Source organism: Chrysochloris asiatica, unplaced genomic scaffold (assembly GCF_000296735.1).
Source record: "Chrysochloris asiatica unplaced genomic scaffold, ChrAsi1.0 scaffold00043, whole genome shotgun sequence".
In the NCBI taxonomy this organism is placed as follows: Eukaryota; Metazoa; Chordata; class Mammalia; order Afrosoricida; family Chrysochloridae; genus Chrysochloris; species Chrysochloris asiatica.
The window spans coordinates 19,507,877-19,525,912 of record NW_006408561.1 but is presented as its reverse complement, the minus strand read 5'-3'; the positions used below and the strand labels follow the sequence as shown (position 1 = coordinate 19,525,912).

Below are 18,036 nucleotides of genomic sequence, written 5' to 3'. Positions count from 1 at the left end.
GCGGTATAAACATGAATAGATCATTTGTGGGCACCTCTTATGTGGCAGTTATGTCTTTTTCTTTAACTCACAAGATCCTTAGATGCACCCTGTGAGCACACAGCATTGTTTCGTGTTAAAGATGGAGAAAGCTGAGCCTTGCAGAAACCAAGAGACTGTACTGACCATAGAGAATTCCAGGGAGCCTTCTGGGGAGGGAGCTCCATTGACCCTAATGTTTCCACACTTCTGGGCTTGCTAGCTGGTTGGGCACAGCAGTGACAATAAGAGCATCAAGTGCAAAATGGTTGTGAGCCTGCCTTGATTTCTCCAGTCCCCTCCCATCCTCATCCTGAGCTGTGTGAAGTGACTGTCGCCTGCTTTGCCAAGTATCTGGACTGGTTTCTAGAAGATGCTATCATGACCTTGGAGGACCAGAGAAGTGATAAGGCTAGGAGGTGAGCAAAGGAAGGAGAATGAGGATGTTGACCTCAGCTTCCCCACACTAAACCTTAGTTTATTATCACTCCTGGATTCTTTCCTTGCCTGAAGGTAGAGGAAAGTCTGCTTAGGAAGTGGGCTTAAAACTGTTCAGAAGTGTAAACATTGCTTTTTATCCTCAGGACCGCCTCCTCTTTCTGCCGTCTTGACCCTCACCCAATGACCTGTTGCATCATAGAGTTTACTATGATATGCACCCTGACCCTGAACATGAACATTTTTCAGGCCAATAGCTTTAACCAAATGAAATCACCTAAGAATGAAATAACATCTGTATGGGGCAGGCGAGTCATCTAACAGCCCCAGATCAGTTCTTAGTCTAGGTTAGCAGTGTTTGCAAACATTCTTTTACTCTGTTTTCTCAGGTAAATTAGTGAGATGAAATGTATGATTTGAACCAGAAGTTTATGACTAAAGACAGGTTGTAAAGGATTAATGTCTAAATGTGAAGAAGTTTCAACGTAAACTCAAATTTGTCAAATTCAACAAAATATCAGGAAAATTGAGTTAATTTCTCTGTCATGGGTAAGCAGTCCTGAGGTGACATGTTATGGTAGATCCATGAACACCAGATACTTACAGTCATTTTATAGTTCTGCCCTAACACGATGCCATAAAGCTTCCATTCTCAAGTTCATTTCAAGGTCAAAATGGCTGCAGTGTTCCAGCCATCAAATCTGCATTCCAAACAGCAGGAAGGAGGAAAAGCAAGGACAAACTAGCTTTCCCCTCATCTAAGCCAGCTCTTTTTGAGCAGTCCTTCTGAAAAGTCCCACACACTAATTTTGTATACAAACCATTGGCCCGAATTAAGGTTTATGTTTATTCCTAGCTTTAAGGAGACTAGAATATGCAGTGTTTTAGCTAGATGCATTGCTTTAAAAATAACATCGAGACTTTCTTTCTAAGAAATAAGAGGACAGTGGATATGGGTAGGATTGAGCTGTCCATGTACAGTAACTTAATATGCAAGTTTTGGTTAAGCAGGACTGGGACTGGAAACCTGAGCTCCACACACCAGTGCCTAAAGAAGCTAAAAATTTGCTTTAAACGTCTTCTACATATTTTCAGTAGCCTCATATGCATGCGAAAGGTGGACAGTGAATAAGGAAGACCATAGAAGAATTGATGTTTTTGAGTTGTGGTTTTGGAGGAGAATATTGAAAGTGCCATGGGCTGCTAAAGAACCAACAGCTCTGTGTTGGAAGTAATGCAGCTAGAGTGCTCCTTGGAGGCCAGGATGACCAAACTTCTTCTTTCATACTTCCGACATATTGTCAGGAGGGACCAGTCACAGGAGAAGGATAACATGTTTGGTATGGTGGAGGTCAGAGAAAAGGAGGAAGACCCTCAACGAGATGCATTGGCCAAGTGGCAGCATTGATGGACTCAAGTGTGGCAACAGTAGTGAGGTAGGTCCAGGATCGGGTAGTGTTTCGTTCTGCTGTGTATAAGATCGCTATGAGTCGGTACCGATTCGACGGCACCTAACAACAACAGATAAGCAGTTTGGGTATTTTATTCTGTGCGCCGTCTTGGAAATTCACAAGTTACATCAGGACATCGAAGTCTCGTCTCTGAGAGGCTATGTAGTAAGGACAGTGTTAAACCAGTCATCTTTTAACCCAGTGTTCCAAAACTTATTTGAAGAGAGGAGTCCAACACCCTTGGAAACCAGAAGGGACACAGAGAAACTGAGCTTCAGCTTCTTGAATCTGTGTGAAAAGCTGTTAGATCCTTGAACCCTATTCAAGAAAATATTATCTGCCTTGTCAAACAAACAAGCAAGCAAGCCAACTTGTATAGCCTTCATGCTAGTTAGCAGTCATGAGGATAAAGACTCTGAAGAAATTAAAAAAGGATGCACATGAAAGGGTGTTATAAGCAATCCATATAAAAGGGGCTACTGACCAGCCATCATACCATTAATGGTGATGCTCCGAAACTTGCATAATAGAGTGGACTGGACCGGTATAGCCATCTGCCAGATGATCCTGCCCTGGTCGTTCCTAGGAGGCTTTGGAAGTGGGAGAGCAGCAGATGATTCCACCAGCCAGTATGTCTGAGAGTGCCTAAAACCCCAGCAGAAAGGCATTGGCCCTCCCCTCTCCAATATGCCCAAGTCCTGTTCTCCCCTAAACCTCATAGGTAGGTCCCCGTGCAAAGGAACAAGGATGGAGCTCTTTTTGTTGTCTTGGGGTTGTGGTGGGAGGGAGAGGTATAGAGGCAAGCATCTAGTAAAGTAGGCTCACACTTCATTAGACTTAGACCATAGTTGGGCCCCTTTACTACTTATACCTCTGAAAAACCAAGCCCATGGCCATGGCATCATTTCTGACTCATAATGACCCTGTAGGACAGAGTAGAACTGCTCCATAGGGGTTTAGAGACTGTAACAGAAGCAAATGGTCTCAGCTTTCTTCCAACCTTGTGTAGCTTATCCTACAGTGCCACACAAACCACCAACCTTTTGGTGTGTAGCCCACTGCTCACCCCACTGTGCCACCATTGCTTGTTAGTTACACCTTTACCTGTTGCCATCTGTATGGTTGCATGTAGGTGTGGGAAGAACTACTAAGAATGCTTTCAAGAAGACCTGAGTTTCCTTGGTTTGCTGTAAGCAGGTGGTTAAGTGAGTACTTGCTGTGGAATGGTGCAGTTGAGGCTCTTCTTTCCAAAGTAGAACCTTGGATGGTTTCCTAATCTTTTTTCCTTAATTATTTAGGTAATCAGTTCTCGTCTTTAAAGTCCATCTGCCATGATTGCTATCTTTTCCCTTCATCTAAGCCTCTTTATAAAGGCAGGGTGCCAGAATCTTTGCTAGTCTGTTTCCCATCATTTCCGACCTCGTGTTGCTGGAATGTTTGCATATCTCTGTAAACTGTATGATACATTTCCCACAACAGCTGTCTAATCTCTACAACAACCTGATGAGGGAGGGAGGGGCCATGGGGGGCAGTCTTCTAAGTGCATATTGACCTTTAGAGGAACTTGCATTATTTGAGTTTGAACAGACTGTGGAGAGTTGAGGAAAGTTCCGGAAGGTGAAGATAGTTATCCTTGTCCAAAATCTGCCGTCTGGCCTAGTACTCTGCCTTTCCCTGATCCTAGGTGCATCTCCCTGTGCATAGCCAAACCTGGCTCTCCGGGGTAGGAAGCATGAGAGGGCATGGCCAGTGAGTCTCAAGAGTTGACAAAGGGTCAAAAGAACCATGCACAACATCAGAACAAAATATTCCAATTAATGCTTTTAAGTCCTTAAAAAATTAAGGACTCTTAAGTCCTTAATGCAATTAAGTCCTTCATGGACTATTTCTCTTTTAGTTTTATGTTATTAATATTGCTTACTTTCCCAATATAAGCCAGTGGACAACAATCAATTTATGTAGAATTCTTTGTTTTCCTCAATTAGGAGCTACTTATAACCCAATTCACTGTTAGTATGGATATAAAAGGCTGGGCACTTCATGAGAAATATAGTATTGTGGAAACTTTCATTTATCTGCTATGTTGTCACATATATGTGGCTTACAAATTGTCTTACTGAGTCCTCCTCCCCACTGCCCTGCTGCCTTCCCCTCCAGACCCACTATTTGAAAGATAGTGAAGTTTTGGTCTATCAAAGGTTTCTGTGGACAGAGAGGAAGACTAATGAGTTCAGTCTTAATGTCACCCCCATCTGTAATTTGGTGTGACATTGGAAACGTCACCAAAGTCATCTTGATAAAAGTTTGTGATTCTAAGAGCTTTCCTGGGCCTCACTTTGCTCTTCTGTAAAGTGAGAAGGGTGTTGTTGATAAAATTTCAGAAATATGTGCTCCAAATGTCAGAGATCTTATTGCTTTGTGTCTGTCTACAGCCAAACATGTGATGTGTAGACTTGATTCATTCATATAGTATTCATTGAGTAACTATAGAATATTTCATTCGGTGTTCTAGGAACTAGAGATACTGCAGTGACCCAAACCAATGAAGTCATTCTTTCTTGGAGTTCATCATTCTCAGATAAAGAATGGATAGCAAACACTTTTTGAACACTTACACCATGCCAGACATTGTTAAATGTTAATTATTTTCATTGTTAAATAATCCTATAAGTTGGGTGCAACTATTATTACTGTTTATAACTGAGGAAACTGAGATTCAGAGGGATGAAATATAACATGCCCAGCTAGTCGAAAGCTAGTCAGTAGGGTGATCTGGGATTCACATCTGAGCTTTTGGCTCTCAAGTCCGTAGTCTTAGCAATTATGGCATACTGCCTCTCACTGTCAGTGAAGTAACAAGTGCTCATCCTGTTGTTGTTAAGTGTTGTCAAGTCAGTTCTGACTCATTACCACCCTGTACAGGATTTCTAAGGAGCAGCAGGTGGGCTTGAACTGCTGACCTTGCAGTTAGCAGTCCAGTGCTTATCCTAGCACGGTGCCACACCAGGACTCTAAGCTGATGGTAAAGAGAAAACGAAATGGTGGGGTCAGATAGAAATCTAAGGCTCTTCTTGGTCCTCCCCTCAGGGGCTTTAGGCTCTGATGGGGAGGCAGGGGACCAAGCGCAAGGGTGCTCTGGCTTCGTGTCCCCAACCACTTGGCTGGTTGTGACACTGTGGTTAGGAGGTCTCCGCCTTTCTCTGACTCTGTTGTTAAACTGCAAAGTGTTCACCATCCCTTGCAACCCCAAGTTCATTTCAGTATTAGCCACTTGTAGAGACGTGAGTAATGACAGACTTAGATTCAAAATATCTGAATCTAAATTCTGGCTCTACTTCTGACAAATGCTATGACCTTGGGCAACTTTTAATAACATCACGGAGTAGCAACAATTATAGTAGTAGTGTATTATTTATTAAGCACTTCCATGCATTGTGCTAAATGCTTTATATATGTTCTTTCTGATCCTCAGAACAATCCTCCATGGGAGGTATTTTTATCATCACTTTACAGTTTGGTCGTCACCACTTAGTATTTAAACTTGGGCAAGTTGTTTAATTACTTTAAGCCCTACTTTCTTCATCTGAATTTGGGGTTAGTTATATCTATTATTGGGGGTTGTTATAAGGATTAAATAAAAACATGTGTATAAAGCATTTAGGCCATTGACTATTCCGATGTTAGCGGTGATGATTACTGTAGTTTAAGGCCTCACAGCTATTAATCTGAAGAGCCAGGATTCAAATCTAATTCTGAGTTTCCCACTTCGGAAGGCTGCCTTTGTGAGGACAGGCTGGTGCAGCCAGAGTCCTGGTGAGGCAGGTGAGTAGTGGCAGGTATGTAGGAAGCTGTTATACTACTGGCTGCTTCACAGTAACAGGTAGAACAAAACAACACACCAAACAGGAAGTAGGGAGATTCCATGTCCTGAAAGCGGGGTAGTCTAGCTCAGTGCTGTCAACATTGGGGGCAGTGGCTCCATGAGACTTTGTTAGAACTAGCTGTGGCCAGTAAGAAGTTAGTATTGGTAATAACACACCAATAACTAAGTCAGGTACAGCTGTAGCGGTTCTGGAGTTGTCTTGCATGCAGACTGGCCGCCATAATACAGTGCTTGATATTGTGAAGTTATGAGGTTACCTAACTCCTTCACATAGATATGTGCAGAAAGCAACTCCACAAAGAAGACGGGCCAAGTAGTATTGACCATTTTACAGAAAATAGCATCATATGAGTGGTCAAATAACTTGCCTAAGGTTATTTAGCTAGCAAAGAGCCTCATCTAGACTTGAACTCTAACCTTTTGGGGCTAACCCTCTGATGGCTCAGTGTAGTTTAATTTGTTTAATGCAAATGGTCAAATGAGAAAATTCAGCTACCAAAGTTTTACCTTTATTTTGTTTTGACTTGAATTCTCTGTTCCACTTGAGATTATGGCTTGGGCCAGTATGTTAATGAAGATATTATATGTGTCATATTAAAATAAAACAGTTGATAGTTGACACAGACTCATGGTGACCCTATGTGTGTCACTGTAGAACTGTACTCTACACGGTTTCCAGTGACTGATTTTTTTTTTTTTTTAGGCAAATCATTAGGCTTTCCTTTTGAGGTGCCTCTGAGGAACTGCCATCTCTAACCTTCTGATTATCAGTCAGTTATTGAAGAAGCATGTTAAAACTTTGCACTACCTAGGGGACTCCTGTCCATAATATCTGCATCACATGATATATGAGATTCTTATGATTCCATTATCTTTTCCATTTTTCCAAAAACTTTTGAAATCCCTTCTTATACCCTCAAAGCCCCTTGTAGTTTTTCTACATGCTGCTTGTTATTGTTGTGAATACGTGACTGTGTGTGTAGTTATCTGCTCTTATCTATTTCCCCGTTTTGGCTGTAGGTATCATGAGGCAGCCGTCAATGCATCAGGGCATCTAGGCCCAGTCATTAACAAAGCAGATACATAAGGAAGGTACAAAGTAGACCTTAGTGACTGCACAAGCACTATTGTGTAAAGCAAGTCCTTTGAGTCCTGAGACCCTCATACCCTAATATACCAGAAAGGAGATTCCAAACCAAAAACCAAACCCGCTGCCATTGAGTTGATTCCAACTCATACCCACACAGTAGCACTGCTCCTTAAGGGTTTCTGAGATGAAATCTTACTAGGAACACACAGCCTCATCTTTCTCCCACACAGCAGCTGGTGGGTTTGAACTGAAGTTAGCTCAACACTTAACCCACTGTGCCACCAGGGTTCCTAGAAAAGGAGAAGATGAGCACAAAAGTAACACTGAGATCCCTTGTCAGGCTGAGAGTGCAGCATGGAGGAGAATCCATGGAGGGATGAGCCAGCGCAGTATCTCCTAGTTCTTTTTGGAAGAACAATGGTGTTGAAAAATCTGAAGAGTTAAATGATATATAGAGAGTTCTCCTCTGGTTCCTGTTTTCTTGGTTCTGTTTTGATTTTGTAAGCATATGCTTGTCAGTTAGGGCTGGAATGGAATAAAATAGCTGCTAAGTACAACTCTTAGAGAAATAATGTTTTGGTTTCTTGAAGTAAGTTTAGAGTAAGCACAATGTGGAAGATGTCAGAAGGAAATCTGGAGGGGTCAGTATCATTCTGGGAGTTGTAACAACCACCTGTATTCAGTTGCAGTCTTGTTCACCCTGCCAACGAATTAGAATTAGCGACCATGAGGGAAAGGAGCTATCCCATGTGGCTATGCCTTTAAGAAGGGTTTGTCGGGAGTCTGTGTAGGCCATTGCTCTTGCTCCCTCCCAGTTTTTAAAGGAGGAAGTAGGGGTTGGAATATGTATCACCTTTTATGTTGCTAAGAAGGTGGCCATCTATATTTGGATTGGCCTTTTTCAATCCTCAGGGATGAGTCTGGAGATGTTATTTAGTGTTCCAATAAATCCAGTATCATTCAGAGGACTTGGAAGAATTAAAGTATAACTCAGTGACTGGAAATATTGATCCCCAGCTCCTAAATCTCTCTACCATGCTGCTAAATCAGACTAGAGCCTGCCAGTGCCATCCAAATTTCATCAGCTGATAGAAGAGAGAATTTATTCCAGCATCCCAGGAGCCTGAAGAAGTTAATCTGCCTTTCCAAATGCCTCACCAATTTCTAAAGGGGCATGTTTATCCATAAATATCTGATGTTATTGGTTGAGAATTTCTCTTACTAAATTTATTAGTTGAAAATTATAGACTACAGACTGAATTTTTCTTATGTATTAAATGAACTTTTCTCATAGAAAAAAGGAAAGAAAAGAAATGAATATTTATTGAGATTGCATTATGTAACAGGTTTTGAACTAGTCTAGACACATTTATAGTCCTTACAATAACTCTATTAAGTTGATAATATTTGCCCTTACTTTAAAGATGAAGAAACTGAGGTTCAGAGTAGTTCTGAAATTTTCCCAGGGTCTGAGAGAGAGCAAGTGATAAATCAAGGTCTAGGAATTCCGATTCCATGAAGTTGATGGTGTACTAGATAGAGAAGCTCAGAGTTTGGAGTCCAGCATATATCCTGGCTCTGCCTCTTGCCAGCAGTGTGGTCTAATCAAGTGTATAATCTCTGCTTAAGCTTCTATATTAGTAAAACAAAGATATTAGTAGCACTCTCTTGATTGAGTGGTGATAACGGAATGAAATTTTCATATGAAGCACTTACAACAGTGCCTTGCATATGCTGTTGTTGTGTGCCTTCAAATCTGTTCCAACTCATAGGGACCCTGTATAGGGTTTCCAAGGCTGTAAACTGTGGGAGCAGAAAGCCTCGTCTTTCTCCTCCAGAGTGACTGGTGGGCTTGAACTGCTAACCTTGTAGTTTGTAGTCCAGTCTTTATCCTACAGAGGCACTGTGCTCCCCAAACCGACTTAAAGCAAATCTACATAAGACTTCTTACACTGTACATCTTTGTAAAGCAGACAGCTTTATCTTTCTCCTGTGTAGTGGCTGGTGAACTACCAACCCTGTTATTAGCAGCCCAATGCCTAACCCACAGAACTACCAGCGTACCTTGCCTGGCACCTAAGTGCACATGAAACGCTAGTTATTATTTTGATTTTAAAAATTATTATAATGACTATCCAAATTTGCCTTTATCAGTAGTTGCTAGAAAGTTAACAATTTTCTTTCAGGGAACAGTTTGCCTTTTGATATGTAGTTATATTTCATTATGAAATAATGTAAACTACTCTACCTTAGAATTAAATTCTCTTCTCAGCTTCCAAGAAAGGTTAAGATCTGAATAAAGTCATGTGTAGCCAACAGGGATTCTTGACTTCGGTAAATGTCAATGATTTGCTCTTTTCTCCTTGGTGTATGTAACCTTCTTCCTTGCTGCCCATCCTGGCTTTATAAGCAGCTAAGCAAACACAAGAGGGGGAATTAAGCTGATTCTTGTTTCTTGGCTCTCCTGTCTTTGTAACATGATTATTAGTTATAGCATTCTCTCCTTGTGGCATTACTCATGGCCTCATTCTGACAGTCTGTCTTCTCAGTCCACATGAAGCATGGTTTATACCAGTGGGTGTTACAGATTTATTTTAGAACTGAAAATACTAGTGGGCTTTAGCATGTGATAGCTTTGTGCATTGGGGATGGAGTGAGGGGAACAGAGGAGGCAGTGATGGGTACAGCTTGTCTAGATTGATTACGAAATGGCATTAAGTTTGCCAGACCTTAGTCTCTACATTCTAATTCCATTTTTGTAATTTCCTTTTAAACATGTCATGGAGAGTTGGAAGTGGGACATCAACCTTAATCAGCAGTTATATGTTGGACACCATGTTAAGGGCTGGGAAATACAATGATAAATATGTTGAAGTCCCTACTCTCAGGGAATTTGTCATTTATCAAGAAGGAGAAGTGTAAGAGGGATGACCATAATATGATAGCAGTTATCACAGAGCTGTGCAGCAGAGAGGCGATGGCAACAACTGAGAAGGCTTCACTGAGGAGGAAGGAACCCTGGCGGCAATGTGGGATGAGCCTTGGGCTTCGAAACAGAAAGTTGGCCCTTTAAATCCAACAGCCGCTCCACAGAAAGATGTGGCTGTCGGCTCCCATAACGATTTTTAGTCCTAGGAGCCCTAAAGAGCAGTTTTAATTTGCACTATAGTGCCATTTGAATCAGAATTACCTAATGGCAGTGGTTTTGGTTTTGGCTCGGTCACAGAGAAGGTAGTGTGTGAACTGAGCTTTCAAAGATGGTTTTGTTTGGTAGAGAATGGCAGAAGGCATAATCTCGGCAGGCAGACATTTTGAACCAAGGCCCAGAGGACATGGTTAAACATGATGTGTAACGGACATGGCAGGTGGTGGAAGGGAGTTGCCTATAGCAAAAAATAATGGAACATGAATGAAGGTGGTCTCAAGAATGATAGAACCTTGATTTCCAATTTCTACTACATTATGTAGGGTTTTAAAGCATACAACGTCATGAGTAAAACTATTTTAGAAAGATTAGTGTGGAGAATAGATAGAGGGGAGGAAAGAATTGATTGGAAGCAAGTAATCATCGAAAGAGATGACAAGGGCCTGTTATGTGAATGGGGTGGAATTAATGGATGTGGTGGATATTTGGAGATAAAATGATCAACATATAGTGAGCAAAATGAGGGGGTCTAGGGATAGTCAGGTAGCCCTTGACTACATTAGGATTCTGTTCTGATGACTCCATCATGAGTTGATTAGGACTTAAGTTCAGTAAGTTTTTTGTTGTTGTTGTTGTTGTTTTTTTAATATTCCTTATTGCATTTTATTATCAGCATCTTTATTAATCCACTCTTTACTTGTCTTTGGGGCTTGGAAACATTACATAGAGACATATAGATAATATTCTAATACATATGTAAAAAATATACAAATCATAAAAATGTACTTTGATGATGAAGTAGAGTTGGCTGGTGTTGGCATTTTGTCAGTTGCAGTAGTAATTCCACTGTGGAAGCTTCTGGCTCATTTCATATCCCTAGGAGTGGGGAGGGTACTGCGACTCAGGAAATTAGTGAGTTCAATATTCAGAGCACTTTTTGTGGTCCTTTGCCGATTTGTGTGGAATAGCAAAAAAAAAATCTCACTCACTGACATGTAGGTTTTCAGTTAAGATCAAAAACAAGGCAACACTTTGCTTCTTGTTTCAGTTCTTAAACTGTAAACAAGTATTCTTTTTTGCAACCTACTGACTACCATGTTTTTCTCATTTTTGTACATTTTGTTGCTGGTTTTACTGTTTAAAATGGCCTCAAGAGTGATGCTTACTTGCTTTTTGTGTGTTCCTAAATAGAAGAAGTTTATGATGTGCCTTACAGAAAGAATACGTGCATTAGGTAAGCTTCACTGCGCATGACCTATGGTGTTGTTGTCCATGAGTTCAATGTTAATGAATCAACAGTATATACTGAGTAAGCAACGTTGTTGGTTCAAACCTACCAACTGCTCCTCAGAAACCCCATACAAGTTTGTTATGAGTTGGAACCAACTCAATGGCCATTAGCAACAGCAGCAAGGTGTCTTTAAACAAAATCACACATAAAATAATATTATACATTGATCTGTTGACAAAATGTTTCTAACCAAAGGCTCCCAGGAACCTAATCCTATATTTAATTGATGAGTAGTAGATCAGTATTCACTAGTTCAGTGTTTGCAGTAACTTTATAGAGCCCGACTACCGTGAGTGACAATAATTGATGGCATTTGGATCTGATTGGAGGTAAGGGTCAGTACTGAGGGGTCCATGATCAATAGCTCTGCCTCTTTTCTATAGTCTCAGATGGCTCCCACCCTACATATAGCTACTTCTCATTACTGTCAGCACACTGTAGAATATATATTCTTATAGTCTTCACTTCTAATTCCAAACTCATTTCTAGCCATGATGTGCTTGTAGTGGATACTGTGATGTGTCACCCAGACTCCTTCCCTAGGTCTGAGGCATTCATTAATCCACCTGTTGGAAGTGTAGGCAGCTAGTGATGTCTCTCACCCAAATTCTTCTCTTGGAATTATCCTCATCTGAGGAGTGTACATTCATCCATGATCATAACCTCTGGGGTGGAAAATAAGGACAGCCTGCTTTCCTACTTCCAACGAACTAGTCAGTGGAAGTGAAGTATAAAGGAATCTCAAGGTTGGACAACTATGAAGCCTTGTCCTTGCTCCAGAGCTCCCTGGGAGGTCAAATGATGTTTCCATTATATTGAATGCACTCTTCCTTCTATTCAGACCTGCTTCCTTCACTCCCTTGATAAGTGTTGCTTCCAACAAACTCTATGTGTGCAGATCTCAGAGATTCTCAGTCTTTTCCCTAGGGAAGTAACCTAAGTCAATGATTGTTTTCAGTTTGGTTGTCTACTGAATGCTGGCCACTATCGGTCTTTAGTTCCATGGACCTTTTATTCTTTGCCCTGAGTTCTTTGAATTTCCCTGCATAAAGAGACTTTCTTTTCCAGCAGTTGGGACAAAAGTCCGAGAGTTGCTCCTCTGTGTGCTTACTAATAGATTTTTCAAGGAGAGGACAGAGCCTCAGAAGTCAACTGCCCAGTGCCTGCAGAAACCCAGTCCCAAGAAGAGATCCATGAGGTGGGATGACTGACTCCTTCCCTGCCCCCCTGGCTCTGTCCCTGCCCTCCTCTCTCTAATGCCTCTGTGATGTTTCTCTGGCTCCTTTTGGCAGCTAGTATTTACTACCCTGCACTTTCTTTCTTTCTTATTTTTGCTAGTCAAGGCTGTTGCAGACACAATTGAGATATTTCAAGCAAATGTAGAAGCTGTCTTCAAATTTGTTGCAGACACACCACTGAGCAAACAAACTACTAGGAAGCACAGCATAGAAACAAACAGCAGCTGCCACCATTTATGGGCTCTTCCCGCCCCCCCACCTCTCCCTTTTCTCATTTCTTTCTAATTCCGTTTGTAATAAGCCTGCTGCTCAAATGGCCTAGTAGTTTAACAAGCAAAATTCTTCTTTCTTATCCTGACACCTCCCAGGTGGCCTTGACAGTGTCTCTTAACCTACGAGTTCTTGGCCAACTAAGAGCTCTTGTTCTCTAAATAGTGTCTTTTTGTCTGAAGACTATATCCAGAACACCTGTCCCACCTCACTGGCCAGGTGGGGCATAGTTGTAACTTCTGCACTTCCTGATTTATCAGGACACGTGTCTGGAGAATGGTGGTTCTTGCCCTTCTAACTTTGTAAAACATGGTCAGTGCTAGCTCTAATGTTTCTCGATGACTAAAATGCTTAATCTGTCCCCAACCTCACCTTGGTTTTATCTTATTTTATTTTGTATTTGTTTTCAGTGTAGGATCTTCAAAGACACATAGCAGAGGACTTTTCTTGGTCTTAATGTACTTTTCATCTGTAAAAATTCTATCTTGTCAACCTTGAACTCATTTGTCTCCTCTGCATGAATAGCAGAGGGGGTTTGCTCCCTGCTGTTAAATGCTCCTTAAGGTGTGAAATTAGTCAACTTCAAGATGATTATTTTAAGTATTAAAGTAGATTGCCAACTATGTGCAAGGCACTGTGTTAGGACCTCATTTCTTCTTCCCAAGAGCTATCCTTTTTCAGAACCAGGGGCAAAGCCAGGGCCATGTGAATCCAAAGTTCAAACTATTCATTGGCCACCATAACAGCATAGGGCAGTACATTCATCTAAGTGTTGACTAGAGATAAAAACCTAGTGCCATCAAGTCAGCTCTAATTCTTGGTAACGCTATGGTTTATCTTACATTAAACAAAATGCTCAATTTTTTTGACAAACATTTAATCTTGCAATATTGTGCTTATGTATTGATACAGAACTACTGGCTGCAGCTAAATAAAGTACGCATTATCCTTCTCTCTCCTCTGAAGGAAGCCTGCCTTCCTCAGTTTGTTGCAACTTTCACCTACCTGAGGCCCTTTCATTCATTTATGTTACTTGCCTGGACTCTCTGGACATTTGAGCTAATGAGTCTCAAGTTAGATCTTTAAAAAAAAAAAAAAAATTCTGCCCAATGAAGCTTCCATCAAAACCAAGAAACCAAACCCACTGTTGAGTTGATTCCAACTCAACCTCATCTTTTATCTAAGGTTTGAACTTCCAAATTGTGATTAACAGTCCATTGCCACCAGGGCTCCTATGTTGATTGTTGTTTTTGTTAAGTGCCATTGAGTCGGTTCCAGCTCATCTTGACCCTGTGTAGGGTTTCCGAGGAACATTTGGTAGGAGTAAAGGTTCATTTTTACCTCTGAGTTGAATTTATAGGCTTTAGCCTAACTCTTTGGGATATAAATCAGTAATAATAATAGTAGTGTTGTTGTTGTTCTGTGCCATCGAGTCAGTACCGACTCATAGCACAGCGGAACAAAACACTGCCCGATCCTGGGCCAACCTCACTACTGTTGCCACGCATCCATTGGTGCTTCCACTTGGCCAATCCATCTCGTTGGGGTCTTACTCTTTTTCTCCGACCCTCTACCTTACCAAACATGATATCCTTCTCCAGTGACTGGTCCCTCCTGACAATATGTCCAAAGTGTGAAAGATGAGGTTTGGCCATCCTGGCTTTCAAGGAGCACTCTGGCTGCACTTTCAAAACAGATTTATTGGTTCTTTTGGCAGCCTATGGCACTTTCAATATTCTACTCCAACACCATAACTCAAAAGCATCAATTCTTCTCTGGTCTTCCTTATTCACTGTCTAGCTTTTGCATGCATATGAGGTTACTGAAAATACCATGGCTTGGGTCAGGCGCACCTTAGTCCTCAAGCTGACATCTTTGCTCTTCAACACTTTAAAAAGGTCTTGTACAGCAGATTTGCCTAATGCAATATGTCATTTGATTTCTTGACTGCTGCTTCCATGAGTGTTGATAGTTGATCCAAGAATAATGAAGTCCTTGACAACTTCAATCTTTTCTCCACTGCTAAGAATGTTATTTATTGGTCCAGTTGAACACCCTAATGTTTAGTTGAGTCTGAGGGTTAGTTAGCAGATAATTATTTGGTGGTAAGATCTTAAATTTATCTCCAGTTTAGTTTTCCATCTAAATCTTGCAGTTAACTTACTGAACTGGAGGTCAGCATGAACAAGTGTGTTTTGCTGAGGTGATGGTAGTGGTGAATCTAAAGAGAAACATTCTGAGGGGGTAGGCCTGCTGATTCCGTAGGAAACTATTGAGTTTATTAGGTAAGATTACTCCACAATACAGCATCCATTCTTCACTTTGCCTGCATTTAACACAACAAGCAACTTGGAAAATTCAAAAAGAAATATCTGAAAAATTAAGCCTTGTAGTATGATGAGTCTTCATTTTATCTTTGATGTACTGGCAAATGCGTTTTCCTCTGACATGAGAAATGTGTCCGTTCTTCTTGTTTCTTTTGTCTGTTTTAAACAAGATATAAAAACAAATTGAATTCCTGTTGTCGTGATTGTAGCTGAATTAAAATTTAATTTCTCATAGTTTTTATTTTTAACACATAAGAGACCCCAAAAGGGAAATTTATTACTTATTTGTTTATTTAAAATCATATTTCCTTTTGATTCAAACCAGGCCTGGAACATAGTTTTGAGTTTTTTTGTGTTTAATTTGTTTCAGGACCCTGCAGGGATCTTTGAATTGGTGGAACTTGTTGGAAATGGAACATATGGACAGGTTTATAAGGTAAGTTCATTGCATTTGAACATGGGTTATGTGTGATGATTTTAGTTCATGAGTGCTGAATAACAATGCTGTCTATACTTGCTCATAAATGCCTCATAACAGATATAAAACAAATAATATACCTGTTAATTGACTCCCCATCTTTAAGTATCTCAGTAATCACATTGCCCAAACTGGATTCTACGATTTGGGTATTTCCCTTCATTATCCATTACACTGTTTATATATGACACATGAATTCTGATGTTGCATATTTAAAGCTCTTTGACTGTTTCGTTTCCTTTAATCACTGCCAGAACTGGTTTTCAAAGGAGCAACGGATGCCATTTACTTTAGAAATTTAAGCGATTAAACTGTGCAGCTGGCAAAGGAGATTTGTTATTGGCCTAGGGCAGGAGCTAAATGAGTTTTGTGAACAACATTAGAAGAAAACTGGTTACCTCGCAAAGCAAAGGCCTGACAGCAGCAATGAATTTTACAAGTGAGGAAATAATTGAAGTAAAACTTAAGAGTTGAGAGTAGGCTGAAGAATACGAAGTTCTTACACATTTGTCCCCCCCAAATGTTTGCCAAAGGTATTTTCTCATAGTTACACAACACACACAGTAACAAAATGGTGTTTTTAAAATGTGGGTTGATTTCTCCTTCCAGTGGTCAAGAGGAAATGGAAAAGAGCTGTTTGGGGACTAAAATTTAGGGGGTTTTGATGGATGAGCTACTGAAATGTCTTCAAAACAAACCTTTTCCTCATGATTAGTTTGAGGAAAATAACTATGATTTTGCTAAGTGGCAGTGCTATGGGATGGAATTTCCATTACAGAATACCTCTCATTCTGTTTTTAAAAGTTTCACATCTGAGCCCTAAACTTCTCTCAGTTGATTAAAAAACTATTGTAGAAGTATCATGATTATAATATTCATACTGAACTATGTTTTTGAGAATATGTTTTTTTAAATCCAATTGTAAATAGCTAGACATTTAATTAAACCTGTATTTAAGGTACTGGGAGCTACCCTTTGGTGTCCACTCTGGGGGAAATTTTTCCCTTACAAGAAGAGATTATTTTCTAAGAAGTCAACCTCTGAAATGAACAACCTACTCAAGTTGTTCACTTGGTGCTGATCCTGTCTGACACAGAGAGAAAGTGTCTCAGCAAATGCTTCTAAATACTTTCAATGAAGATAATTAGGTTGTAAGATTGTGTTACTGCATTTTGAGAAATTGGATTGAACTTGTGAAGTAATGTGGGCTAATGAATTAAGCTCTGATTTAGATAGAAAATTACTTCTGATTTGCTGTCAATGTGGAGTAACAACTCTGTAGCATGGTGATCATTTTATACTGCCATTTCTTAGAGCCTTTCCATTGTGCTATGCTTCCCAAGTATAGAATATGAATTTGGGAAACAATTTACAGCTTTGTCCACTCGGCATAGACTTGCACAAAAAGATAACAAATAGTGTTATCCTTCAATTAAGGATAAGAAGTTTTGTAAAATTCAGAAGGATTCTGTTTTCTTGTCACCTGACAATAAGGAAAAGGAAACAAATGACAAGGATTATCTGGTATTTTTAGAGAGGAAAGGTATTTAACAATTATGCTGTTACCATTATTATTGTAAGGAGTGACATTTTCTTGTTGGCTGGCACAAAACTGGCAGCTTCCAAATTGAGGGGCGACTTTGTTTAGAATGGACAAGATACCTGGTTTTTTTCTTTTCTTTTCTTCTTCTTTTACTAGCTCCTAGAATTGTTTTGTTACTTTTCTCTATTATTAGTCAAATGAGATTTCAAGTGGAGATGGTGTGGGGATTTGTGAGGACTTATCAGAAATAAAAGGAGCTCTGGTAGGGTATTGGTTATGAATTGGGCTGCTAACCTCACTTTTAGCAGTTCAAAACTACCAGCTGTTCTGTGGGAGAAAGATGAGGCTTTCTGCTCCCATAAAGATTTACAGCTTTGGAAACCCTGTATAGGGTTGCTGTGAGTTGGAACTGACTCCCCAGCACATAACAACAACATCAGAAATATAATTCTCTTTCCAGTTAAGAGTTCAGTTTTTGAGCAGCCCATGAGTTTCAGTGATACTGATCATGAACAGTTTTTAGGACTATAATTAGACTCAGCTGTAACTGAGTCCTGATAGCTGAAGGTTTAATTGAATAATTAAATCTGAATTCAAAGATATGTGAACTCAAAGAAAATTTACTTACGATTGTTCACATTATCAGTTGTATTTCACTTTTATAGAAGAGGTATGTTTCTTTTATCTTTGGGCATATGTAGAAATTTTATAGTACTTGGGCAAGGCTCCTATATAAAAAAGTTCTGTTTTATGGCAAGGAAGGGAGTGATTAACTTTCCAGTCTAGGAGTGGAGGTCCCTGGGACCATCTAGTGAGAAGAGCGGAGAGCGGGACCCTACCCAGAGAAGCAGTGATGCCTGAGAT

At 40.2% G+C, this 18,036-nt stretch overlaps 1 protein-coding gene across 8 annotated transcripts in view; it reads left to right on the top strand.

Annotated features, from left to right (window-relative positions):
* TNIK (TRAF2 and NCK interacting kinase) overlaps positions 1-18,036 on the top strand; it is a 549,276-nt gene that overhangs the window by 97,284 nt on the left and 433,956 nt on the right. For all 8 annotated transcript variants that reach the window (XM_006861839.1, XM_006861838.1, XM_006861835.1 and 5 more), the window contains exon 2: positions 15,522-15,587. In XM_006861839.1, the coding sequence (XP_006861901.1) occupies positions 15,522-15,587 (66 nt within the window). The remainder of the gene's footprint in view (positions 1-15,521; positions 15,588-18,036) is intronic.